The sequence below is a fragment of the Odocoileus virginianus genome, chromosome 4 (assembly GCF_023699985.2).
Source record: "Odocoileus virginianus isolate 20LAN1187 ecotype Illinois chromosome 4, Ovbor_1.2, whole genome shotgun sequence".
Taxonomy (NCBI): Eukaryota; Metazoa; Chordata; class Mammalia; order Artiodactyla; family Cervidae; genus Odocoileus; species Odocoileus virginianus.
This window is the reverse complement of record NC_069677.1, coordinates 67,802,955-67,829,550: the sequence shown is the minus strand read 5'-3', so window position 1 is coordinate 67,829,550 and position 26,596 is coordinate 67,802,955. Positions and strand designations below refer to the sequence as shown.

Sequence of the window (26,596 nt, the reverse complement as noted above, 5' to 3'; positions counted from 1 at the left end):
TGGAGGAGAGCATGGCAACCCACCCCAGTATTCTTGCCTGGAGACTCCCCATGGACAGAGGAACCTGGTTAGCTACAATCCATGGGGTTCCAAACAGCAAGCCAGGAGAAAGTCAGGGCCCTGAGGACCTAGATTGCTGACCTCCAGGTGTTTTTTTTTTAAACTGAGCAGAGAAATAATCTCCTAAATCACTATTATTTTCTATTTTCTGTTATACACAACTAAACCTAAATCAGTTTAGGTTGAGGGAATGGCTACCCACTCCAGTATTCTTGCCTGGGAAGTCCCATGACAGAGGAGCCTAGTGGGCTACAGTCCATGGGATCACAAATAGTCAGACATGACTGAGCAACTAACACACACATAAGGAATGTTTAATGAATTTGGATATAAAGCAATTAAAAGTGTGTGAACTTTTAAGTTTCTATTGTCCCTGTTAAACCTATTTTACATACAGAAACTCAAATGGATATTGTTTGAAAGGGAAAATACACCTAACAAAAAATTCTACCATCACTTAATTTTTTATATGAATTTTTCATAGGAGGAAAAATCCTTACTCAGGACTCTAGAAGGCTGAAATGTGCAGCAGTGAATCTGCTTTTCTGTGGATCACAAAAGCCAGACTTTGTCCTATCTCCTTCCCCCCAAAACAGATTCATTATGGTGCGCTGTCGCACTCTGCTTCGAGTGGGCATTTGCCATATGGCTTGGCAGTTTAACGGTTTTCTGATACTTGACAAAAATGAAGCACAATCATTTTGCAAGGAGTTTGCGTTCCTAGATGGGTCTTTTCCAAATAACAGCTGTGCCTCAAAATTGAGTTACTCAATTTGCAATTTGTGGACACAATACTCAAACATTTACAAGTGAGCAAAGCCTCAAATCACTTGGGCTATTTCCAGACTTCAGAGTTTATGAAGTTTTTAGCAATGTTATGAGTATGCAGCTGTCGACAAGCTCAAGCCAATGTCTCTGAACCATCAGACCCAGCAGCCAGCAATGATGTCCTACTTACTTAGCAGGCATGTGGAGCCAACCACAAACCGTCAGGGGAGAAAAAACATGAGGGAGAGAGATAAGCCTCATGCCAAAGTCCACAGACTAACTCCCCAGTCCTTATTCTTCTGCTTCCTCTCCCAACTGTATAGATGACACCCAAATCTACTGCACTACTCATGACCCTGCTATGGGCCCCTACAGGTCCATGGATGGCCATCTGGCACTGGCTTGACAACAAGCCAGACAGACATGGATTCAAAGCCAATAAGTACTTCCAAACTGAGTGACCTTGAGCTTGTCAGTCAGGAGAGGCCAGGTGAGGTACATTAACAAATAACTCCCAAATCTCAGTAGCTTAAAACAATGAAGGTTTATTTCATGCTCCTTTAAATGCCTAGTCCTTGCTTACTGAGGGCTCTGCTCTGTGTCATCTTTGTCCTCAATCCAGGACCCAAGTCAGTGGAGGAGTCACTATCTGAATAGTCATTCACTGTAGCAGAGAAAAAGAAGGCTCTGGAAGGTCAAATGGGCACATGTCACTTCCAGCAAACCCACCTGACTTCAACAAGCTAGAAAATATAATCTGACTCTGTGGCCTGAAGTTAGAAAGCCAGAAATATTTGGTGAATAGCCCTGCAGTTAAGAGTTAATCAATTATCTGAGCCTTAGTGACCCATATGGGAAATGGAGATAATTACACATACCTCCTCAGATTGTCATGAAGATTATTGGACCTGACCAGGTAGGGTACTCAGAACAGTGCTGGCCCATAAGAGGTTCTGAACTTCTAACCATTCCGTGTGTCCAAAACAGAATTTACCCACCTCCCACACCTGCTTTTGGACTGCCTGTACCCCTTATCTGTGTTTTCAGTCACCAATGATCAAGACCTGCCAGTTAGCCATGACACTTCATCATCCTTCCTCATGTCCCTCCAATACAATTAGCCTCCAAGTGCATCCAATATTCTTTGCATGAGGTCACCTTTCATCACAACTGAGACCTGCCCTACTAGAGGATTTCATCACTTTCTTGTACCAATTAGGGCAAGTGCAAATAAGAGAAATGAGCTCTGGCTATCTCAGTTCCTTCCCCACCAAAGACAAAGCACTGAAGGAGCACAGAATGATAAGAAGGCCACCAGGTCACTGCACAGAATAAAGGAAGAGCTGAACGTGAGATTTCAAGATGGACTGGGGACAGGACTGTGTCACAGGCCCAGCCTGGATGGGGTCCCACGGTATACACATGGTGACTGGGGCTCACACCAGTGTACAATGCTGTTCCCGGAGAGGGGCAGTGAATGTGGACTGGACAGTCACCCTCATCCCCAGTGAGGGCTTTCACATGTGATAAGGTGAAAGAAACTTTTGAATCACCTCTCCACCACCAATATGGCCCCAATCCACTCTTTTCTCAATATTCTGAGCAGATGAACTAGTTCTAAAGTTTGGGTTCAATCACTCAGACCAATGTGATAAACCATTGAGTGTTTACTATGCACCAAGCATTTTACAAAATCTGGGCCTTTATGCTAAGCCAGTGATAAAGTCTTCAGTAACTTTGTTCTCCACTGGCATTTATGAGCTAGGTCAGGTCATTCATCTGGTGTCAGAAGGAGACTTGGAGACTCTGGCCTCATTCTACCTCTCCTAATTGTCTCCTGACTGTTCTCTCTGTTCCCTCCATGTGCTCCACCTCCTCGCCAAGCTGGGACCACCTGCCACATTCTGATGAGTCTTCTGAGTCTTTCTGCTTTTGGCGGGGGGAGGGTCTCTGTTTAAGCCACTTCCTAGAGCTAGAATCTCTTCTAGGCCAACCCTCCCACAGAGCTCCCCTTGGTGGCCCACCTGGAAGTCAAGTGTTCCTTTCTCTGACCTCTTCAAGGTGACACTGTCTATAAGGTTGAGCCCTTACACTTTTCTTGCAGAACAGACTGTAAAGCCCTGAGGGCAAGGATCACAGTGCTTTTCATGAAGAGTTGAAGGCCGACAAGGAATATTCACTTTATTCATTGGGGGACAAGGTAAAAGTGAAAAGAAGATAAAAATGGGAGCCAGGGAGCACTAGTCTAGGCTGAAGCAGGAAGAGGCAACTGAGGAAACATCCTCCAAACCAGAAGAGCAGAGCCCCAGGTTTGTTCACCCTCCAAACTTCCTTTCCCACTTGCTTCCAACAACCAACACTTCCTGGTCTCCAATTTGCTCTATTTTAACCCATTTAAACTTCTGTCTTGCAATCTGGTGTGTCAGTTCCCTTCTGGACTGGAATTTTGCTCTCATCCCATGAAGTGTGTCTACTGCCTTGTCCAGGCCCCACTCAGGATCCTGATTTCCTCCTTCAGACACATCATTTGTCTTTTCTATCCCCTCTCTTGTCTCTGCCCAGGCCTTGTTCAGGGTGCATGCCCAAGGCCCTGCTCCAGTCCAACAGGGGGCAGTGAGACATAGTTAGTGTTGGGAAAGCCATTCTATACCCTCTATAGCTCTGGGTGGGGGGGTGGCGTGCTTTCCTATATGGCAGCAAAATGCAGAACTGTTCATAATGACAGAGAGGATGGCACCAGGGCCCTTCTAGAGACCAAACCTCAAAACTGGCAGCCATCTGGGCTCTTCTCCCTCCCTGGCCTTGACAGCCTGTCAGATCCACCTCTGTAATATCTTTATTATCCAGTTCTCTCTCAAATTCCACAGTCATTGTCTTGGACTGGGGCTCATTATTTCTCAATTGGACCTGAGTGCACTCTTAACCTGTTTCCTGTCTCCAATCTCACCTCTGATACATCCTCAGCTTAGCTGCCCAAGGGATCTTTTAACATGCACATCTGTTCCCTGCTAAATCCTTTGCCACCCAATCAGATTCTGAGTAATGTTGAAATTCCTGAGCATGGCATCCATAAACCCTTATAATCTGGTCATGACCTGTTTCACCAGGCTCATCACTTACCTTTCAACCCCTCTCTGTGCTCCATCCAACTGCTTTCTATTCTATCCCAAGTCCCTTTGGACTGAATTTTAGGACCAGTCTTAAAATCAGATTAAAAATTTTAGCAAAGAAGGCAACTTGTTTACCTTGCTTGTTCATTCATTCACTTGAAAAGAAAACAAGTTGCCGCTGCTGTCAAGTTTCTCCAGGCATGGGGCAGGGGAGTGGAGGGGATGTGACAGGGAGCTCCTGAAATACCTGGAAAGCTGAGGAGGTGACTGGGACCTACATGAAAGCAGGACAGGCCAGTGGAGGCCGAAGGAGATGCTGGCAAGTCTTTCTTCTGAAAGATAGGTGTTCACTTGAGAATTTCACTGGGCACAATATAACCAAGTTCAGAGCAATCCTTTCCCATCTCATGTAATATAATTTCCTCCAGAAATTATAAGCCGAGCAGCCCATCTTCCCTTCTTTATTGAGTTATAAGCAGAGTGCGATGGTCATGAGCAGATAACTGCAAATCTGTGCAGTGATCTATGAAGTCAGATTAGACTTGAGCCAGGTTTTGGACTGTGATTAATTAAAATTTTTAACTGAGTTCATTCAACATATATTTAATGCTATCAACAATCACTTTTGTGCTGGTCAGAGATGAGGGCCAAATGGCAGGCAGTTCATAGAAATTACTGCAGCCTCTATGAATCTTTAACAGACAAACCCTGTCTTGTTTCTCGCCTGTTACTGCTTCAGAACCTACTAGCAGGAGAGGTAGCACAGGCCCTGCTCATGTCTCCACAGAAGCTGATGCGCAGGTCAACATTTCTCATGCATACAAGGACATGTATACTCAACAATGAAGCCCAAGGAGCACTTCTGGCCTTGAATTGAGGTCACCTGTGCTTGCAATTGGGGGACCTCTGGAATGGAAAATGCTTGTCTATTTGTTCCAAGCTCTATGCCTGTGAACAAGCCCTCCAGTTCTCTGTAAAATGAGGATATCACAATACCCATCCATGCGGGTGTCATGAAGATGAATGAAAGAGACACATCAGGGCCTCACCTCTTACACAACTCTAAGAGGAGGAGGAAGCCTTCCATTAAAAAGTTAGGAAACAGGATTCACCTGTGCCAGCCCTGATTAAAGACACCACTGGTCCAGGGCAGATTCAATCTGTTCCTGCCAGGGCAAGCCAAATGAGGCCACTATTTATTTCTGGGCATGAGCCCTACAAGCAGAGAATCAGGGATTTAGTGAAGTCAGTGTTTCAGGCAACTTAGGCCTGGGCTGGGAGAATCAGGGGCCCAATATATCTACCAGCACATCATGTACAACACTCCAAATGATCCGCACCAGGCTCCCTCCCACAAAGTCAGGACTTGGTGCCTTTTTTTTTTTTTTTTTTACTATGCAAAGATATTAATTTGCTCCTATGATTTCTGAAGAACCAAATTATTTACATGGCACCCTCTGGCTTTTGGCATTTTTTACAGGGCACTGTGTTACATGGTAATCTATGAGGGTACAAAGCAAGAGCACGGAGTTCTGGGAGTTGGAGCAGAGATGCTACCCAGAGGGCCAGGCAAGGAGAGTCCTGGCTGCAGGGGAAACAGGAATATCCCCGGGCCTCAAGCTCAATGGATAGAGTTAGAACCCACTCTGGTCAGAGCAATTACAGAGCACCACATGCCCAAAGGATAGGGTAAAGTCAGACACAGAAATCTGGAGGTATCCGCTCCAAAATTAAGACAGAAGCTTCCTCCCACAGGCCTGTAGCTCAGGTGAATTTTGCCTGTGAAGTTCTCACTAGATCAACAAACTAGTAAGTGTGAAAGAAAATATAGCCAAAATGAAATGATTTAAGCTCACTGTCTTCGATCACGAGCAGATGTTCCAGAGGGAGTATCATGTAGCAAAAGTTATGCTGGTCCTTCCTGTAGCAGTGATCACCCGTTCTCTTTGTCAACAAACCTGGTTTTGTTCAGGGACGAGGCACACCGACCCATACAGAAACCATGGCACCACATCCGCCATGGCAGTCTGTCCCCTTTGCTGTGATTGGTTAGGTGTGGGCATGTGACCCAGTCCTGGCCAATGAGATGTAAGAGGAGGGGCCTATGGGAAAGATGTTCCAACTGGAGGAAAGAGCAGCAACGTGGAGGCGCTTTGTTTGCCTCTCCCCGTTCTGGATTCTGGTGTAGGAGGCGCCACTTGGGGCTGCCACAGCCCTCCTGTCACCATGTAGGAAAGGCCTAGAGAGTTGCAGAGATAAAGGGCTACCCAGAGTCATGGTCTCATCAAATCACTGATTTAACCTAGTACTACCTCTCTCCGGACTTTATTACTGAGCTGCTAAAATACCTTAACTGCCACAGCTATTGGTCAGGTAGTAAGTGACATGTGGCCTGAAGCATCCAAGTGGATATACTTCAGGAGGCCTTGGTTCTTGCTTCACCCTTATGGTGTGTGCATGTCTGCTGGCTAAGTGTGACTCTAGTGTGAAAAGACCGTGATCTTCTGCATGACATGGTCCCTAAAGTCACAACAGCCACTTCATCTGGGTTGCAAGCCAGAGACAGACACTGCACCTGTCCTTGAGGGAATCCCACTGTGTGGGTCCCAGGGAGGGGTGGTATGTTAGACCCCATGTGGCTAATGTACTGGGAATTTTCCAGGGACTATTTTGAACATCATTTTTGGTTGACCCTGGGCCCTCAGAATCTAATCTCAGGGGAAGTTGCCTCCTGAGCCTCTTAACAGATCCCTCTCAACTGCATTCACTGTCCCCATGTCCCCAGGGGGAACTGAGGTCAGCTCTGTATCTGGTGAGACTGTCTTCACACCCTCAGTGGCTCCCCTGGAGGACTTCCTCCTCCTCCCAGCTCTCCACATGGGGACAGCTATGTCTTTTCTGGTTCAGTGCCTGGCTGCCTACTTGTCTGTGCTTCTGGCCCAGCACAGCCTGGTGACTTGTGGAAGCCTGGTCCCTCTGCCTAGAATGCTTTTTTTACCTACTGAATTCATTGTACCTATTTAACTTTGCTCCCCTGGGCAACATAAAAAGTCTCCTTAACAACAACAGAAACAAATAACCCAATTAAAAGAGGGCTTGAATATACATTTCTCCAAAGAAGACATACAACTGGCCAACAAGCACATAAAAAGATTCAACATCACGAATCACCAGGGAAATGCAAATGAGAACTACAATAAGCTTCTACCTTATACCCATCTGCATGGCTACTATCAAAAATACAGAAAACAACAAGTGTTGATGAGGATGTGAAGAAACTGGAATCCTTGTGCATGACTCCCGGGAATGTACAATGGAGCAAGTACTGTGGAAAACAGTACAGAGGTTCCTCAAAAATTAAAAATATACTTTCCATATGATTCATCAGATCTACTTCTAGGTATATACCCCAAAGTACTGAAGGCAGAGTCTCAAAGAGATACTTGCAGAGCTAGTCACAATAGCTAAAATGTGGAAGCAACCCAAGTGTTCATGATGGATGAACAGATAAGCAAAATGTGATATTTACATACAACAGACTATTATTTGGCCTTCAAAAAAGAAAATTCTAGTATATGCTTCAACATAAGATGAAACCTGAGGACACTGCTAAGTGAAATGAGCATCAGAAAAAGACAAATACCCTATGGTTTCAGTTACATGAGGTGCCTAGAGTAGTTAAACTCATAAAGACAGAGAATAGAATGGTTGCCAGACACTAGATGGAGGAGAGAATGGGGAGTTTGGACAGGAGTACAGCTTCAATTTTGTAAGATGCAAATTTTGGAGATGATTGTATTACACTGTGAGTGTACTTAACACTATTGAACTATACACTTAAAATGGTTAAGATGATAAATTTTATGTTATGTGTATTTTGCCACAATTAAAATTTTAAAATCAAAGATCTCCTTTGGTGAGCCTTCTCTGATACCAAGCTCCAATTGCACTGCCTTGCTCATTAACCTCTGCTTTGCTTCTTTGTTTTCTGTTCTCTCCAGATTGTTTTGAGACCTACCCAGCTGCATAAACCAAGAGAATTGCAGAGAAACAAGCCAGAGCCCTGATTGAACGGCTCCTAAAATCAATCCTAACTAGGACATCTCAATTACATGAGCCAGTAAGTTTTTTAACATTAAGCAGCTTTGAGCTAGTGTCCTGTGACTTGCAACCAAACCACCTAATTGCTAATACACTTGATCTGAAGTAATCAGAACACTAAGGGTAAAGAGAAGATGCTAAAGATTTCTAGAGAATAAGAAGGTTCATAGACAAAGGAATGAAAATAAGACTGGCATCTGACCTCTCCTTTGCAATGTTAGATGCCAAAGATAATGAGCAATGGCTGCATACTTCTAAAAGAAGATGACTTTGAATCTATAATTCTATATCTGGCTAGACTATCATTTAAGTATAAAGACACAGTAAATACATTTTTAGACATGAATGGAATCAAAGTTTACCTCTGAGGCACACTTTCTTAAGAAGTTCACTGGAGTGTGTTTCAGCAAAACTAAGAAGAAAAACTAATAAAGTAGAAGGCAAGGGATACAACCTAGGAGGCTGGTGAAACTAGGATGAGAGCTGTGCAGGTGGCAGAGCACATCCCAGGCAGAAGAGGAAAAGGTGTGTGCTGAGAGCCTGGGTAAACTGAGATTAGAGTGAAAGCATTTCTTTCTCAACTATAACTAGAAGAAAAAAAATCCAAGTAAAACAGAAAGCCATATAATAATGTAAATTAAAATGTGACACAATTTTAAGCCCTGAAGGAACATAAGAAAAGAAAATTCATTTGACTCTGATGTTAAGAACGTCCCTTTGAGTGGTCCAAGGGTACTTGACCCTGGAGTGAACATTCACACAGTCAAAATGACTTAAATGCTATTTAATGGTATACAACTTTTGGAGTCAGTCTATTATAAATCCATAATAGAAAGATAATGCTAACACCCTGGACAATGTGAGAATACAGCTACCAGAAGGGAAATGGTTAAGGAAAGAATAATGGGACAAAGAGGAGAAGCTCCAGTATTTTCTTCTTACCCCACAGAAAGTCTTGATACTGACTACAGTTTATGAATAAGAAACAGAGATTTGATTGTAATAGACATGGGGAATGTAGTGCTTTAAACAAGACAGAGCATAAACTTCTCCAAAAAAGGAAGCTAGAAGGTAGGCAGTTCAGGGGTAGTATAGCAGGTCTGCTATCATAAGTATCTCTGGATCCCTCTAGATTTCTTTGTCATTCTTAGAATATAGACTAGTTCATCTTGTCTCATGGCCACAAGATGGCTGCTATGGCTCTGGCCATCACATCTGTGTTTCAAGTAAGAAGAAAAAAGTGGGGAGAAGGGCAAAATAGGCCAACCTGCTGAGTCAGCACCCTTATAAAGAACTTTCCTGAAGCCCCATCCACAACTGCTTACATCTCACTGGCTAGAACACAGTGACATGACTGTCCATTTCACAAGGAAAACAGAGAAGTGTAGTTTGTTTAGATGGCACATTTATACTTTCAACAAAACTGGATTTGTTTGGAAAAAAGAAGTGGGAATAGATATTAAGAAAGCATCATTTGTGACTCAAGAAATAAAGTATACTATTTAAAGTAAAAAGGTAACCAGTAGAATAATAAAAAACATCGAAAATGAGAGGAAGGAAGAAGGGAAGGGTACAAAATATAAATGAGTTAAACCTATCTTTCTTAATAGGACTCAATGGCTATCTTCAAATACAATTGGAATACAATTAAGAGTTGTATGTTTAACTCCCCAAATAATTTAAAGAGGCTACCTTTGGGAGGCAGGGAGATGAGGTAGGGATGAAGCTATAACTTTATATTAAAAGGCCCTTCTGAATTAGTCACATTATTTTGATTACAAAAGTATCAGTGTTTAGTCTATTATGTTGGGAAGCAAAGCATTGCTATATTTCTTTTACCTTTGATAACCTGGTTCAGTGGTTAGCATCTCAGTATGTTTTTTGATTGCCTTCACTGTCTTAGAAAGTGACAAAAACCACCCCTATTCAGGGCCTTCTTTATTTCATTTCTTTGAACTGATTAGTTATTTTTCAACTCTAGCATTCATATTCCAGATTCTCTATAAGAAAGATTGGTAGACACACTACCTCTTGTGTTTCTGGTGAGGTGGGTCTGCCTGGGCCCCACCCCGTCTGAAAGGCTGCTGCCAGTATCCTCTCATGCTCACTGACCTGGGTCACTCCTGCCTGCCGGCAGACCTCTGTGCAGCAAAGTGTGTTCTCCACCTGCCTGGTCTGCACTCTGAAATCACTGTTCTAATGTCTGTATAACACATTAACAGGTGGTAGCCAAAGGGAGTTCTGCTGAAATAGGTAGTAGTTTGGGGCATTTTGGACTAAATCCTGGAACACACATGGATAATGCTGAGCAATGCAGTTTAATTTATGAGCATGCAGGTCTGCTGTGAAATTGGGAAATGGAAGTACAAGACATTAGCATTCACGTGGCAAGGGCAGGGCCAGGTCCGAAGCTATAATAGGCCTTTCACACCGGTGAGTTTGAAGGAGCTGACGCTCTGTCAGTTAATGTGTGCTCACGAACCTCATCCTGGTATTTCAGCATCAACTACCTGAGACGCACGTGCTGGCTGCTCCTGGCCTTACGCCCTTAATACTCCTCAATGCCCACCTCCCACCCTGCCCCCCCCCACATTGTTTTCACAACAGTAAAATACTTGTATGTACATTCTCTGTGCATGTTTAAAAGATGAATTTCATGGTTTGATCTGTAGGAGGGAAGGAAGAACAGACAGCTTCTCCACTCCTTCTAGTGAAGGCATGCAAACTATAACATGGTTGCTGCCGGTGTTTAGTCGCTGAGTCGTGTCTGACTCTGCGATCCCGTGAACTGTGGCCTGCCAGGCTCCTTTGTCCATGGAATTTCCCAGACAAGAATACTGGAGTGGGTTGCCATTTCCTTCTCCAGGGTATCTTTCCAACCCAAGGATCGAACCTGGGTCTCCTGCTTGGCAGGCAGATTCTTTACCACTGAGCCACTTGGGAAGCCTAAATGTTTCCAACTTAAAATAGGAAGACAGACAAGTTTGTGACTTAACTCATCGCAGTTATACATGCAGTTCATGCCATGTAGTCTCCAGTTTAAAGAGGTCGTCAGCCAGAGATTTTCTGTCTGACCTTGACTTTCTAACCTACTTTTCAATGCACAGAGTGAAATAACATCTCTTTCTGTCTTATTATGAATGAAAATGCATTCTTCAAAAGTTCAAAGGAAAGATCAAGTGTGCCCCAGCAGGAAGCTAAAGTATACACTAGAAAAGAAGATTTCTTTATTGAATTTGGAGAATCCCATAGTAGAGGCTGAAAGATGTCCCCAAACGTATCAGGTCCTAATTCCTGGAACCTGTCAGTGTGACCTCATTTCGAAAAAAAGTCTTTGCAGATGTGCTTAAGTTAAGGAGCTTGAGATGAGGAGATTATCCTGGATTATGCAGAAGGCCCTAAATGCAGTCACATTTAAGGAGGAGAGAAAGGGAGATTTGACACACGCAGAGAAGAAAGTCCACATGAGAATGACACAGAGAGAAATTTGGAGATGACAGTCTTGAAGACTGCAGTGATGTGGCCACAAGCCAAGGAATACTGGCAGCTACTAGAAGCTGGAAGAGGCAAGAGACAGATGTCCTGCCCCTCATACACATTCCCAGAACTTCCAGAGGGCAAGTGGGCCTACTGACACCTTGATTTTGGCTCAATGATACTAACTTGAGACTTGTGGGCTGCAGAACTCTGAGAAAATAAAGTTCTGTTGTTTAAAATCACCAAGTTTGTGATCTTTTGTTACATCAGCCCTAGGAAACTAATATGCTTCTAGAGGTGCTGCAGGGGAAGGTTTTGGTTTGTACAAAACCATCCCAAACACTCTGGTTCCTTTGGCGGTGGCAGACTTCAACTTCCTGCCTCCAAGCAAGTGGCCAGTGAGAAGGCTGAATCTACAATAGCCAGGTCCACCAAGCACAGGTAAGAAAAGCAGGCAGCCACCCCCCACCCCCCACCCAGGTCCTCAGGAACAACTCTGGGCCACTCCCCTCCTGAAACTCGGGGCTGAGTGCGTGAAGCAAACAGGTCTAGTTTTTTATTTAAAAATTTATTTATTTGGCTGTGCCGGGTCTTAGTTGCAGCAAGCAGCATGCAAACTCTTAGTTGTGCCATGTGGTATCTAGTTCCCAGACCAGGGATGGAACCTGGGCCTCCTGCCTTAGGAACACAGAGTCTTAGCCCCTGGACCACCAGGGAAATCCCAATGTCTAGTTCTTGAAGCAAACATCTGAATATGTAAGTGTGAAGGGAGTGTCTGCATGTTCAGTTGCTCAGTCATGTCCAACTCTTTGTGACCCTGTAAACTGTAGCCTGCTAGGCTCCTCTGCTCATGGTATTCCCCAGGCAAGAACACTGGATTGGATTGCCATTTCCTCCTCCAGGGGATCTTCCCAACCAAGGGGTTGAACATGTGTCTCCTGCATTGGCAGGGGGAATCTTTACCACTGAGCCACCTGGGAAGCCCAAGTGTGAAGGAGGTACCAAGGATTTAAGAAACTTGTCATAAATTAACCTCATAGCTTAGATAGGGCTGGTGTGTGTGTGTGTGTGTGTGTGTGTGTGTGTGTGTAGCATATCTTCAAATGAATGCATTGTGTGCTCAGTCATGTCCCACTCTTTGAGACCCCATGGAACATAGCCCATCTGGCTCCTCTGTTCATGGGATTTTTCCAGGCAAGAATACTGGTTCGGGTTGCCATTTCCTATTCCAAAGGATCTTCTCAACTCAGGGATCAAACCTGCATGTCTTGAGTCTCCTGCATTTGCAGGCGGATACTTTACCACTGAGCCACCTGGGAAACCCTAAATTCATTGTAGTTGTTAGTAAACATAGCCAGATGCCTGTGAGGGTATGTCATAACACTATTCTCTGAAGGTTTATTTGGAAGAGTGAAATATTAGAGACCCAAACATCTGCCAAAAGAGTATTTTGGCACACGGCTATTAAAAAGTAACATCTCTATGCATATACTGATAAGGGAGGTTATCAGTAAGTAAACGTTGAGGGGAAAAGAAAGAATTTTATAGACAGTATTATAGTACTATCTCATTTTGGTTGAATGAAGCCATCTATGTTGCAATACATAGGGATGATACATAATATATACACCTATATATGTTTGTATATCTCCCAGATGAGTGCTCATCAAATGTAAGTCATTATTTCTGGAAAGGGGATGGTTTGTTTGGGGGACAGTAGGAGGGAAAGACTTGGACTTCTTATTTTACATGAGTCCTCTTTCTCCTCAAGTGTGTACTCCTTTTGCAGGTTTAAGAAAGAAAAGATGAATATGCAATAAAGACATGCTGCGTAGGTACTAGGTTCACTGTGGCCAGAGGAAGGATTGGGCAGCTGGCGATCTTTAGGGACTGACTGTGACTTCTTGAGGTTGCCTATAAGCCAGCTGATGTAGCAGGGCTGGAGGCAAAAATGCTGGTTTTTACACGAAGTTCCCTAGTGGTGGTGCCATGTTTTTATTTATAAAAGAAAAAATGGCATAGTCAGCAGACTAGAAGGCCTCCTCAGTGGCTCAGCAGTGAAGAAGGGAAACCTGGGTTCGATCCCTGGGTTGGTAAGATCCCCTGGAGGAGGGCATGGCAACCCACTCCAGTATTCTTGCCTGGAGAATTCCCACGGACAGAGGAGCCTGGTAGGCTATAGTTCATGGGGTCACAGAGAGTCAGACATGACTGAAGCGACTGAGCACGCACACACAGCAGATCAGAGTCCCAGGCAAGTGTGTCTATTGTCTCTTCCACAGGAGTAGGGCAAACCCTCTGTTCACTGGCTCATCTGTTTTGCATCAAAGCCAAGGGGAACCTGTCTTTGGAGCACAGAGAAATTCTACATGAGGATGTTTTGAAAGGTTTTGCCCCCTGGAAGGGTGGTTTTCTTGCTGGTGAGCAGAACTGTCTGAGCACAGCCCTCCTCCTTTAGTGAGCTGCCCAGCAGGAGAGGAACTTATGCCTTAGAAAAGGACTCTCAGCTTCCACCCTCAGAGTGAACCCCAAAGAGGACCCCAACAACACTCCATCACACAGGAAGACAGGGATCTTGGATTGAAAGAGTCCCCTAGTTACTTGCCCACTGAAAGCATGCTTTGGGATCAATGTACAATCAGGTTGATCGACTGTGCACCAAAAAGGTATGAATAAAGCTGGGGAAATATGCATTGACCTCCCCCCATTCAATTCAGGGGCACTAGAGATGTGATAGGAGTATACCTCGGGACATCAAAGCAAAGATGAGATTTCTGGACAATAAGAAACCATGTCATGCAATTCCCTTTCAGATAAAAGCAGGGGTGTGGGTCACTTCCATCTCTAACACATGCCCTCTGAGCACAGGGCTGTGAAGGTAACAGGTCTCTGCCAATACCTCTGCAGTGATGGCTCTCAGTGAAATTACTGCTTTTTGTGGAGTGAAAGGAACCAGTACTCTCTTTCCCCTATATAATATGAAGTGTTTATTTTTCCAACTATGTTTCTCCAAGATCTGCTGCAAATCATCAAAAGTCATGATATTTTATGATTCCTTACTACAAATTTCAGAAAAAGACTTTCATCTCCTTTAAAGAAACTGTTGCAAAAAACAAAAGATTGGGAGCTGGATTTGTCCTTAAGCAGAGGGACTGCTGTATCTAGAAGGCTTAGGCTTAATCCAAATATTGGACTTCCCTGGTGGTCCAGTGGTTAAGACTCTGTGCTTCCACTCCAGGGGGTGTGGGTTCGATCCCTGGTCCAGTAGCTAAGATCTCGCAGGCTGTATGGTGCGCAAAGAAAAAAAAAAGAAACCAACAAATATTTAACCCTGTTGGTTTTGTACTTCCATTCACAGAATCTGAACATCTGGATCAAACCCCATGTTTTATAGTTGAGGAAACTGAGGACAAGAGAGGCAAAGCTGCTGATCCATGGCCACACAGTAGGGTAGTAACAGGGCTAGAATCAGAGCTTGGGCTGAGACTTCTAACACACTGTGACACTGCCTTATAAGCCAAGCTCTTAGGTTATGGAGATTTTTAGGTTTTATACAAGGATTGCATCATGACATATAATCCTCACCACTAGGCCTAATGAGACCGGCAGTCTGGAACAAAAGCAGGGAATGCAGAAGACTCCTTTTGCACAGGTAATAAATTCAGAGAAATATGAGATTGGAAAGGGTCTGGAGAAATTCTCTACTACATTTCCTTTCCTGGAAGCAGAAGTCTCAGACATCATTCCAGGAGAAATGGAGCTTATTTCTAAAACCCTTCAGGGAAGATATTGTAACTTCACTTACAAAAAGGAGTATCTGATTTCCTCTCAACAGTAGGATCCAAGAAATAACCAGAGAAAATCCACTCATGGTCTTTTACATAAAAAAACAAAACTGTCCTCACCTGATACCTCAGAAGTAATTATTTAAAATCACCTCTTAATTTAATTAAATATGGACATTTCTACCATAAAAGGAAAACATTTTGGAAAATAAGCAGTACAGAGTCATTCTGTGTGTATGCACACTCAGTTGCTCCATCGTGTCTGACTCTTTGTTATCCCACAGACAGCCCCCTCCAGGCTCCTCTGTCCATGGGATTCTCCAGGCAAGAATACTGGAGTGAGTATTTCCTCTTCCAGAGGATCTTCCTGACCCAGGGATTGAACCTGCATCTCCTGCACTGGTAGGCAGGCTCTTTACCACTGAGCTACCTGGGATCTCCACAGAGTTGTCATGACACCTTAACTATGACTTCTATCAGAATCTGTAAGAATATTGGAGGCTCATTCAAGCCTGATTATATGAAGAACTTGGACAGAAAAGAATACAGAGAGACCTGCAGAACATAAAACATTTGTAACATGAAAACTCTTGAGTCAGAAACCATGCAGCAGCTCCCACTGTATGAATTTTATCTCTAAGTTTTATAAGAAGTCCTTTTTTTTTCTTTCTTTTCTGCAAAGCTGTTTTTGTAGTGCACCTTAGCTGGAGAAAGTACATTTCTCAGTAATCCAAAAGGGGGAAAATTTAATTAAGAACTCTGCCGATGATTCCACATATATTTATGCCAAATGAATCCAAAGCCAGAGGTGATTCTGAGAGAAGGAAGTCTGCCCAACATCCGTGATATTAAGAGAGTGGAAGCTAATAATGTGTGGCACTGTATCTAAGATGATATTGCTGACCCACCACCAATGGCTTTGAACTGCTTTTTCATTAGATGATGAGATTTCGGGCTCCTGAGAATCCAGGGGTGTGGCTCAAAGGCAGCTGCTCGAGTTAAGGTGGACCAGGAGAAGGAAATGGCAACCCACTCCAATACTCTTGCCTGGAAAACTCCACGGATGGAGGAGCCTGGTAGGCTAGAGTCCAAGGGAACGCAAAGAGTCGGACACGACTGAGCAACTTCACTTCACTTCAGGCCAATGGCACAGTGCAGGCTGCCTGTGTGGGAAGCTGGCAGGTCTGTTGCTGTTGTTTAGTCACTAAGTTGTGTCTGACTCTTTGTGGCCACATGGACAATAGCCTGTCAGGCTCCTCTGTCCATGGGCTTTTCCAGGCAAGAATACTGGTGTGGGTTGCCATTCCCTTCTCTGGGGGATCCTCCTGAACCAGGGATTGAACCCCCATCTCCTGCACTGCAGGTGGATTTTTTATTGCTGACCCACAGAGGAAGCCCCTGGCAAGTCTGAGGACAGAGAAAACACCAGAGTCTTGGCCTCAGAGTCCTGGACAAGGCTGCAAAATGATGCTTCTTTATTTTTCCCCCACCCCTACTCAACCCCCTAATGATCTGTCAGAGCTTCTTTAAGCCATGACTCAGGGCTCCTGTTCCAGCCACTTCTCTGTTGTGCCAAAGCAAGTATTTCTCTGAATGCCCTCTACTCCTCCCAGGTGTTCAGGAATCTCCCTTCTACTGATGGGATATCTGGGGCCCACTGCTTGATCTGTGTCCAGCTGTCATCTTCCACCCAACTTCAGGCCTGAGAATTGAAATGTCCAGGTCCTCACCTAGAGCCCAAGCTGGAGGGGATGCTTGGAGGACAGATGCCTGGAGAAGACTTGCCCTCTGGGTTCTGCCCTGAGCCAGCAGGTGCCTGGGCCAGGTGTGGGCTCCCAGAGGAGATTCAATACATCTTAGTCCAGAGGTGGTCCATTGCTGGTGGAAGAGCCCCAAGCCATAATCCAACTTAGTGCAGGTACTCATAAAATGCACAGGAGCCCAGAAACAAGGCTAAGTGGCTCTGTGTGAATGAGCCAAGGAAAGCTGGAGAGTTTGCATTGGAGCCAGATCATGTCATTACTGGGGGTTTCCCAGGTGGCTCAGCAGTAAAGAATCTGCCTGCAATGCAAGATCAATCTCTGGGTTGGGAAAATCCCCTGGAAAAGGGCATGACAACCCACTCCAGTATTCTTGCCTGGAGAATCCCATAGACAGAGGAGCCTGGCAGGTTACAGTCCATGAGGTTGCAAAGAGTCTGACATGACTAAAATGACAGAGCACACACATGTCATTACTATTTACGGGGCACCGTTGCTAACTGCTTACACACATTAATTCAATTAGATATTATTATTCCCCTTTGCAGATGAGGAAACTGGGGCAAAGAGAAATGAACTACTTTGTTCAAGGTTACATACAGTGGAAGAGCGAGCTGGGCCCTGACCCCACACTGTGGGCTCTCGGGCTGTCTCCCGAGACCTGGGTATGAACAGATGACAGCAGTGTGGACCTGTGACCACACACTCGGGGGACTTCGCAGCCTGGATTCCCAGGTCTCCAACAGCACAATGTTTAAGTGTAACTGCAAAATTCTCAAAATTAAATTAAAGTCGCTTTAATTTTGAAAGCAAGAGCAAACAGATCCCCCACAGCCTCTTTCAGTAGAAGGGAGGATGGAGACCCAGTAAACCACCATCTCTTCTCTCCCCAGAGAGAAGCTGGCAATCACTGTCACCACTGGCTCTAACTCTGGAAGTCCAGAAGCAAAGACAAGAAAATCCTGAGCTTGAGGTCCTTCACCAAGGAGATGCATATTCACTCAGGAGATGATTAAAAGTATTCAAAGTACAAAACAGGCTTCAAGATACACATACTACCCCTATTTTACAAAACAATGGAGTTAAAATGCTGAACAGATGGATACACTGAGAAAAAAATGTGAGACGTTTCAGTTTAAGGAATCTTTGCTTCATAAATATCATCTTATTGGTGGTATTCTGTCATTTCCTGTGTCTACTCCAGTTTATAAAAATACTTATGCTTGGACCAAAAGGTTCCTAACAGGTCATTCTGCAAAGAAAATCAGACTCAGAGTAGGTATTTTTTTTTTTTAATTCTGATGCAAAGAAACCCCACACCTCTCAATGTGTCATGGAATGATGCAAAAGTGATACTGTTAAAAACCTGATAAAAAAGGGTTTTTTTTCTTAAAAATATAAACAACAAAAAAACTCTTGTAATTAAACAGTAATAGAAAACTATAAAATGCTGACCTCTCCCTCTGCTTCTCTGCCTCCACTTCCTCAGGTAGTTTCTGACCTCTGTCCGGAACACCCTCCCCCCAACTCTTTACTACCTCTCCAAACTCAGCTGGTCATAACTCACTATTTCCTCACAAGAGCGGCTCCTCGTCCCACGTCAGTAGCCCTGGGGACAGCACTGAGGGGTGGAAACCTCATGCCTTGCTGCCCACCCAGCAGCTGTGCATCTCTCCCAGGCTGGCCCTCCTTCCTCTCTGTCTGAGACCAACATGCTTGTTCCTGGCATTCCTGGCCTTCAACCTAATATACAGATAGTGTTTAATCAATGCTCACTGAATACATGATGCAGGCATCTGGCCAGGCACCTCTTGCTTCCTCCCTTTCCTGGGAGCTCTACTGTCCACCTGGAATGCAACCCCCGCCCCCCTCAGTTTACCTAAACCACATTCTCCGACTTTCCATAAACGAACAGCACCGTCATCTAGGCAGCTGTGTGCAAGGGATTCAAGGACTCCCTTTTCCCTTCCCACCACCACCCTCCTCTCAAGTCATCCATCATGGATTCCTGTGCATTCTACATCCCAGGTCCCTCTCTTACCACTGTTCTTCTCCACCCCTCACCCCCCATAATGCCTGGCCCTGGCCTTCCTTGTGTTCATGGGGCCACCACATGACTACCCTGCTCCCCGCTCCCCTCTCCTGAATATACTGAGCTCAGCCTCCCTTCTATCCTCAGGATGGAGCCCAAGCTTGTTGACAAGGCAGAGAGGTGGCCCATAACATGGCCGTGTAAGTCTCAGCTTCTAGCAGTCAGCCCTCAGCTCCACCCCAGCTGCTGAAGACGCCTTCTTACCTTCATTTCTGGCTGGGGAAGCAGAAACAAATGGTCAAAGCAGGGAATCATTCCCAGAAAATCTAGGCAAAACTTTAGCTTTAAATTAGACCCATACACGTTAGCAGTCTGATGCAGGGCCAAGGCTCTGTTTTTGAGCAGGGTTTGGAGCTTCACAAACCCTATCCGTCAGCATCAGTTCCTCATGCCAGCTTCTTCCAGGTAGAGAGGGTACCAGGGGGAGCTGAGGGCAAGGATCTGTCTTGATGTTTCTGATCTGCTCCCGCCCCACCAGTTTTTTATAGTCAAGCTCTTTCACCAACACCTGGTGGGTGGGAAGGACAGCCACTCATCTTTTTGAGCCTTTTCAAAGTATTCAATTCAATCCTCAAAAAGCCCTACACTTTCCCACCCTACCCTAATCCATCAGTTTATGCAACATTTAGCAATGTCATGTGACTTATTACAGGTACAGTGGGCACCAACACATTTGGAAACAAATGCAACTGACTGGTAAGTGCTGCATGCCAGAGGTGTGGCAGGAGAAGGTGGGCAGGGGGCTCGGCCAGGCCTGGGGGGTCGGGGACAGTGTATGTATATGCCTGGCCTGCCTGGCCCCCTGGATTATGCACTCCAGACCAGAAAAGCCTGGCTCAGCTTGCTGTCTTTAGGATCTCTGTGTCTGGCACAGGACTGGAAGGTAATCTGGGCTTAGGAAACACTAGCTGAATGGAGAAATGAGCCTCCCCACAGGCCAGTCCTACCCCAGCTCCTGAACCTTTCTAGCAAATCCAGGTGGCTAAGACACCCCCCTCCCCTCCCTACTTGGACTCACTCACTGCCAGAGTCACAGAGGACAACACGTTCTAACTCAGACCTAGGGCATGACCACATCTCAGAGCCAGATGCAGATACGGGGGACCAGAGATCCTGGCTCGTGCTGCCACGTGCTTCATGGGTCAGAAGGATGGAGACAAGCTAAGGGATCCTGTCGGGACATGTGGTGTCTGACCTCATGTCAGATCCTGCTCCCTTCCAGACAGGATCCCTCTCTTCTCTCATCCCTGGGTCGCAGGAGTTGGGAGAGCACAGAGCACACGTAGCATCTGTAGAGTCCTGAGCTGGCACAGCCCCGGCCTGAGAACGGCTCTGCAGCATCACCACTCTACGGGAGTGTCTTACAGGGGAGACCCTGGGCAGGAAACACACCTTCCTCTTCTCTCTCGTGGCTTGGGGTGTGAGAGGTAACTTGCCTCCAGCAAGTTAACCTGAAGATAAAAATAAAATCAACTTCAAACAAGGAGGCTGATTTAAGTGTAAAAGTCACACCTCTACTGTCCATGAGCCCAAAACTGCTCAGAAATAAGGGCAGTGATGAGAAAGTCAGTCACTGGTGGACGTGTCTACTCAGAAGTAGGCAGAGAGCGAGGTGGACTCTGGATTACAGAGGAAGGGCACACATGGAGATAAACTTGCTTCTTGGGCTCACAGATGCTTTATTAATAAGGCTGACCTCCTTCTCATGCCAAAAGCATGTGTGTGCCCTTCCATGCTTCCAAGAATATCATAAAAATGAGATGCAAAGCAGTAAGCATACTGTTTTCCTGATTATGATACACAGAATGGAAGACAGAAGTGAAGGTATCTAAACCACGAGGTATCTAAGGCCAGTTTTGCTCTTGACTTAAAAACTGGGCAAGCCCAGGAATGCAAGGATTCTTTAATATCTGCAAATCAATCAATGTAATACACCACATTAACAAATTGAAAGATAAAAATCATATGATTATCTCAATAGATGCAGAGAAAGCCTTTGACAAAATTCATCACTCATTTATGATTAAAACTCTCCAGAAAGCAGGAATAGAAGGAACATACCTCAACATAATAAAAGCTATATATGACAAACCCACAGCAAGCATTATCCTCAATGGTGAAAAATTGAAAGCATTTCCCCTAAAGTCAGGAACAAGACAAGGGTGCCCACTCTCACCACTACTATTCAACATAGTGTTGGAAGTTTTGGCCACAGCAATCAGAGCAGAAAAAGAAATAAAAGGAATCCAGATAGGAAAAGAAGAAGTAAAACTCTCTCTGTTTGCAGATGACATGATCCTCTACATAGAAAACCCTAAAGACTCTACCAGAAAATTACTAGAGCTTATCAATGAATATAGTAAAGTGGCAGGATATAAAATTAACACACAGAAATCACTTGCATTCCTATACACTAACAATGAGAAAACAGAAAGAGAAATTAAGGAAACAATACCATTCACCATTGCAACAAAAAGAATAAAATACTTAGGAGTATATCTACCTAAAGAAACAAAAGACCTATACATAGAAAACTATAAAACACTGATGAAAGAAATCAAAGAGGACACAAACAGATGGAGAAACATACCGTGTTCATGGACTGGAAGAATCAATATTGCCAAAATGGTTATACTACCCAAAGCAATCTATAGATTCAATGCAATCCCTATCAAGCTACCAACGGTATTTTTCACAGAACTAGAACAAATAATTTCACAATTTGTATGGAAATACAAAAAACCTCGAATAGACAAAGTAATCTTGAGAAAGAAGAATGGAACTGGAGGAATCAACCTGCCTGACTTCAGGCTCTACTACAAAGCCACAGTCATCAAGACAGTATGGGACTGGCACAAAGACAGAAATATAGATCAATGGAACAGAATAGAAAGCCCAGAGATAAATCCACGAACCTATGGACACCTTATCTTCGACAAAGGAGGCAAGGATATACAATGGAGAAAAGACAACCTCTTTAGCAAGTGGTGCTGGGAAAACTGGTCAACCACTTGTAAAAGAATGAAACTAGAACACTTTCTAACACCATACACAAAAATAAACTCAAAATGGATTAAAGATCTAAATGTAAGACCAGAAACTATAAAACTCCTAGAGGAGAACATAGGCAAAACACTCTCCGACATAAATCACAGCAGGGTCCTCTATGACCCACCTTCCAGAATATTGGAAATAAAAGCAAAAATAAACAAATGGGACCCAATTAAACTTAAAAGCTTTTGCACAACAAAGGAAACTATAAGAAAGGTGAAAAGACAGCCCTCAGAATGGGAGAAAACAATAGCAAACGAAGCAACAGACAAAGGATTAATCTCAAAAATATATAAGCAACTCCTGAAGCTCAATTCCAGGAAAATAAATGACCCAATCAAAAACTGGGCCAAAGAACTAAACAGACATTTCTCCAAAGAAGACATACAGATGGCTAACAAACACATGAAAAGATGCTCAACATCACTCATTATCAGAGAAATGCAAATCAAAACCACAATGAGGTACCATTACACACCAGTCAGGATGGCTGCTATCCAAAAGTCTGCAAGCAATAAATGCTGGAGAGGGTGTGGAGAAAAGGGAACCCTCTTACACTGTTGGTGGGAATGCAAACTAGTACAGCCACTATGGAGAACAGTGTGGAGATTTCTTAAAAAACTGGAAATAGAACTGCCATATGACCCAGCAATCCCACTTCTGGGCATACACACCAAGGAAACCAGATCTGAAAGAGACACGTGCACCCCAATGTTCATCGCAGCACTGTTTATAATAGCCAGGACAGCAACCTAGATGCCCATCAGCAGACGAATGGATAAGGAAGCTGTGGTACATATACACCATGGAATATTACTCAGCCATTAAAAATAATTCATTTGAATCAGTTCTAATGAGATGGATGAAACTGGAGCCCATTATACAGAGTGAAGTAAGCCAGAAAGATAAAGACCAATATAGCATACTAACACATATATATGGAATTTAGAAAGATGGTAATGATAACCCTATATGCAAAACAGAAAAAGAGACACAGATGTACAGAACAGACTTTTGGACTCTGTGGGAGAAGGCGAGGGTGGGATGTTTCGAGAGAACAGCATGTATATTACCTATAGTGAAACAGATCACCAGCCCAGGTGGGATGCATGAGACAAGTGCTCAGGCCTGGTGCACTGGGAAGACCCAGAGGGATCGGGTGGAGAGGGAGGTGGGAGGGGGTATCGGGATGGGGAATACATGTAACTCCATGGCTGATTCATGTCAATGTATGACAAAACCCACTGAAATGTTGTGAAGTAATTAGCCTCCAACTAATAAAAATAAATGAAAAAAAAAAAAAAAAACCTGGGCAAGCCAATCTCATGACCCACCCATGAGTTCATCACAAAAATGAATATGGACACAGAAGACCCAAACCTCCCACTTGGCTATAGAATGCATTATGGATTTATTTCATGAATGGGATAACTGTGTTTTAAAGACAAACTTTAAAATTGTTTCACACTCCTTCACTGTCATTAATAATCCCTTCATTCAGCAAACATCAATCAGCATCTACTATGTGTTAGGCAGTGGGACAGGATGTGGGGAGATAGAAGGGTAAGGGCTGTGCTGGTGGCGGGCAGACAGGCTACCTGCTGTTCAAAACGCGTATCGGAATCAGCGTAAGTGGAAATAAGAGGGAGGCAGAGTGCACAGAAGAGGGTTCCCATCCCAGTCAGGCTGACAGTGTGCAAAAGGCATATAGAAAGGTTCCAAGAGGAAGTAACAGGTGTTTGGGGTTTTGAAGAATGAAGAGGAGTTAGGTAGGGGGCTGAGTTGGGAAAACAGTTTGCAAACCTGGGGAAGTGGGAGGCTATAGGGCTTACTAGATTCAGGGATGTAAAAGGGTCAACAGAGTAGCTAAGGCTGGTGGAGGGCGATGGGGTGGTGTAGGGGGGAATGACAGGGTTCTCCAAGACCTGGTTGCCAAGGGCCTGTGTTCTGTGTTGCCAAGGTGGAGCTTGATCCTGATGGTGGTGGCTTGAGAGCCCAGACACGCTTACATGGAATGATCAATCCACAAGTGATTACCTGAGGGTCTCCTGAGCAGCAAAGCAGCCCCCCAGGGACACCTTCCTTTATTCACCTCTCCTGAGGCAACCGCAACTTACAAACCTCATTAGCAGGCAGGTCTCCAACAAACAACTCAGCCTGCTTTCCCTTCCATAATGCCCTCTCTTTGAGGCCACAGCTACTTTCAATTGCATCCTAATTTCAAGAAGTGATAAATATATGCTCATGTTTCCACTTACAAGTTTTTGATTATCAGCCTGGCATTGTAGCTGCAAATTGCCCATCTTCTATTATAATTATTTTTACTTCTCTAGATGAAGAAAGAAAAGAAGTGCTTTTAAATTACTAAAGTGCCCGAGCCACAGAAGGAGGGAAGAATTAAGCACTGCCATATCTGTTGCCAATGGCAATATAAAAGTAAGGGTTTGAAAAATGAAATGCTAGCTTTTGGGCTGTGTCAGACCAGGCTCCCTGGATTAAGTGCATTTGTGCACTGTGATCAGTTCAGTTCAGGTCAGTTGCTCAGTCATGTCTGACTCTGTGACCCCATGGACTGCAGCATGCCAGGCCTCCCTGTCCATCACCAATTCCCGGAGTTTACTCAAACTCACGTCCATTGAGTCAGTGATGCCATCCAACCATCTCATCCTCTGTTGTCTGCTTCTCCTCCCATCTTCAATCTTTCCCAGCATCAGGGGCTTTTCAAATAGGTCAGTTCTTTGCATCAGGTGGCCAAAGTATTGGAGTTCCAGCTTCAGCATCAGGCCTTCCAATGAATATTCAGGGTTGATTTCCTTGCAGTCCAAGGGACTCTCAAAAATCTTCTGCAACACCACAGTTCAAAAGCATCAATTCTTCAGTGCTCAGCTTTCTTTATAGACCAACTCTCACATCCATACATGACTACTGGAAAAACCACAGCCTTGACTAGATGGAACTTTCTTGGCAAAGTAATGTCTCTGCTTTTTAATATGCTGTCTAGGTTGGTCATAATTTTTCTTCCAAGGAGTAAGCATCTTTTAATTTCATGGCTGCAATCACCATCTGCAGTGGTTTTCAGTTCAGTTCAGTTGCTCAGTCATGTCCGATTCTTTGCAACCCCATGAACCACAGCACACCAGGCCTCCCTGTCCATCACCAACTCCCGGAGTCCACTCAAACCCATGTCCATCGAGTAGGTGATGCCATCCAACCATCCCATCCTCTGTCGTCCCCTTCTCCTCCTGCCCTCAATCTTTCCCAGCATCAGGGTCTTTTCAAATGAGTCAGCTCTTTGCATCAGGTGGCCAAAGTATTGAAATTTCAGCTTCAGCATCAGTCCTTCCAGTGAATACCCAGGACTGATCTCCTTTAGGATGGACTGGTTGCAGTCCAAGGGACTCTCAAGAGTCTTGTCCAACACCAGAGTTCAAAAGCATTAATTCTTCTGTGCTCAGCTTTCTTTATAGTCCAACTCTTACATCCATACATGACCACTGGAAAAACCATACCCTTGACTAGACAGACCTTTGTTGGCAAAGTAATGTCTCTGCTTTTTAATATGCTGTCTAAGTTGGTCATAACTTTCCTTTCAAGGAGTAAATGTCTTTTAATTTCATGGCTGCAATCACCATCTGCAGTGATTTTGGAGCCCAGAAAATAAAGTCAGTCACTGTTTTCACTGTTTCCCCATCTATTTGCCATGAAGTGATGGGACCAGATGCCATGGTCTTGGTTTTCTGAATGTTGAGCTTGAAGCCAACTTTTTCACTCTCCTGTTTCACTTTCATCAAGAGACTCTTTAGTTCTCTTTCTGCCAAAGGGTGGTGTTATCTGCATATCTGAGGTTATTGATATTTCTCATGGCAATCTTGATTCCAGCTTGTGCGTCCTCCAGCACAACATTTTTCATGATGTCCTCCGCACATAAGTTAAATAAGCAGGGTGACAATATACGGTCTTGACATACTCCTTTTCTGATTTGGAGCCAGTCTGTTGTTCCATGTCAAATTCTAACTATTGCTTCCTGACCCGCATACAAATTTCTCAAGATGCAGGTCAAGTGATCTGGTATTCCCATCTCTTTAAGAATTTTCCACAGTCTGTGGTGATCCACACAGTCAAGGGCTATGGCATAGTCAATAAAGCAGAAATAGATGTTTTTCAGGAACTCTCTTGCTTTTTCTATGATCCAATGGATGTTGGCAATTGATCTCTGGTTCCTCTGCCTTTTCTAAATCCAGCTTGAATATCTGGAAGTTCACGATTCATGTACTACTGAAGCCTGGCTTGGAGAATTTTGAGCATTACTTTACTAGTGTGTGAGATGAGTGCAATTGTTTGCACATGGTTATCAGCTTACCTAAAACTAGGAAGAGGAGGGCTGGCAGCAGA

General features: G+C 44.3%; 1 protein-coding gene across 3 annotated transcripts in view; it reads right to left on the bottom strand.

Moving 5' to 3' along the window:
• The window catches only part of NMNAT3 (nicotinamide nucleotide adenylyltransferase 3), a 135,796-nt gene that overhangs the window by 88,079 nt on the left and 21,121 nt on the right, over positions 1-26,596 (bottom strand). Inside the window, exon 1 of one of the 3 annotated variants that reach the window (XM_020905090.2) lies at positions 5,897-5,992. The exons of 1 other annotated variant lie outside the window; for it this stretch is intronic. Coding sequence is in view for 1 of the 2 variants with exons in the window: in XM_020905089.2 (XP_020760748.2) it covers positions 5,795-5,834 (40 nt within the window). In the remaining variant the exon portion in view is untranslated. Of the gene's footprint in view, positions 1-5,794; positions 5,993-26,596 lie in introns of those variants that run through there. One more of the 3 variants, XM_020905089.2, reaches the window with a different exon arrangement.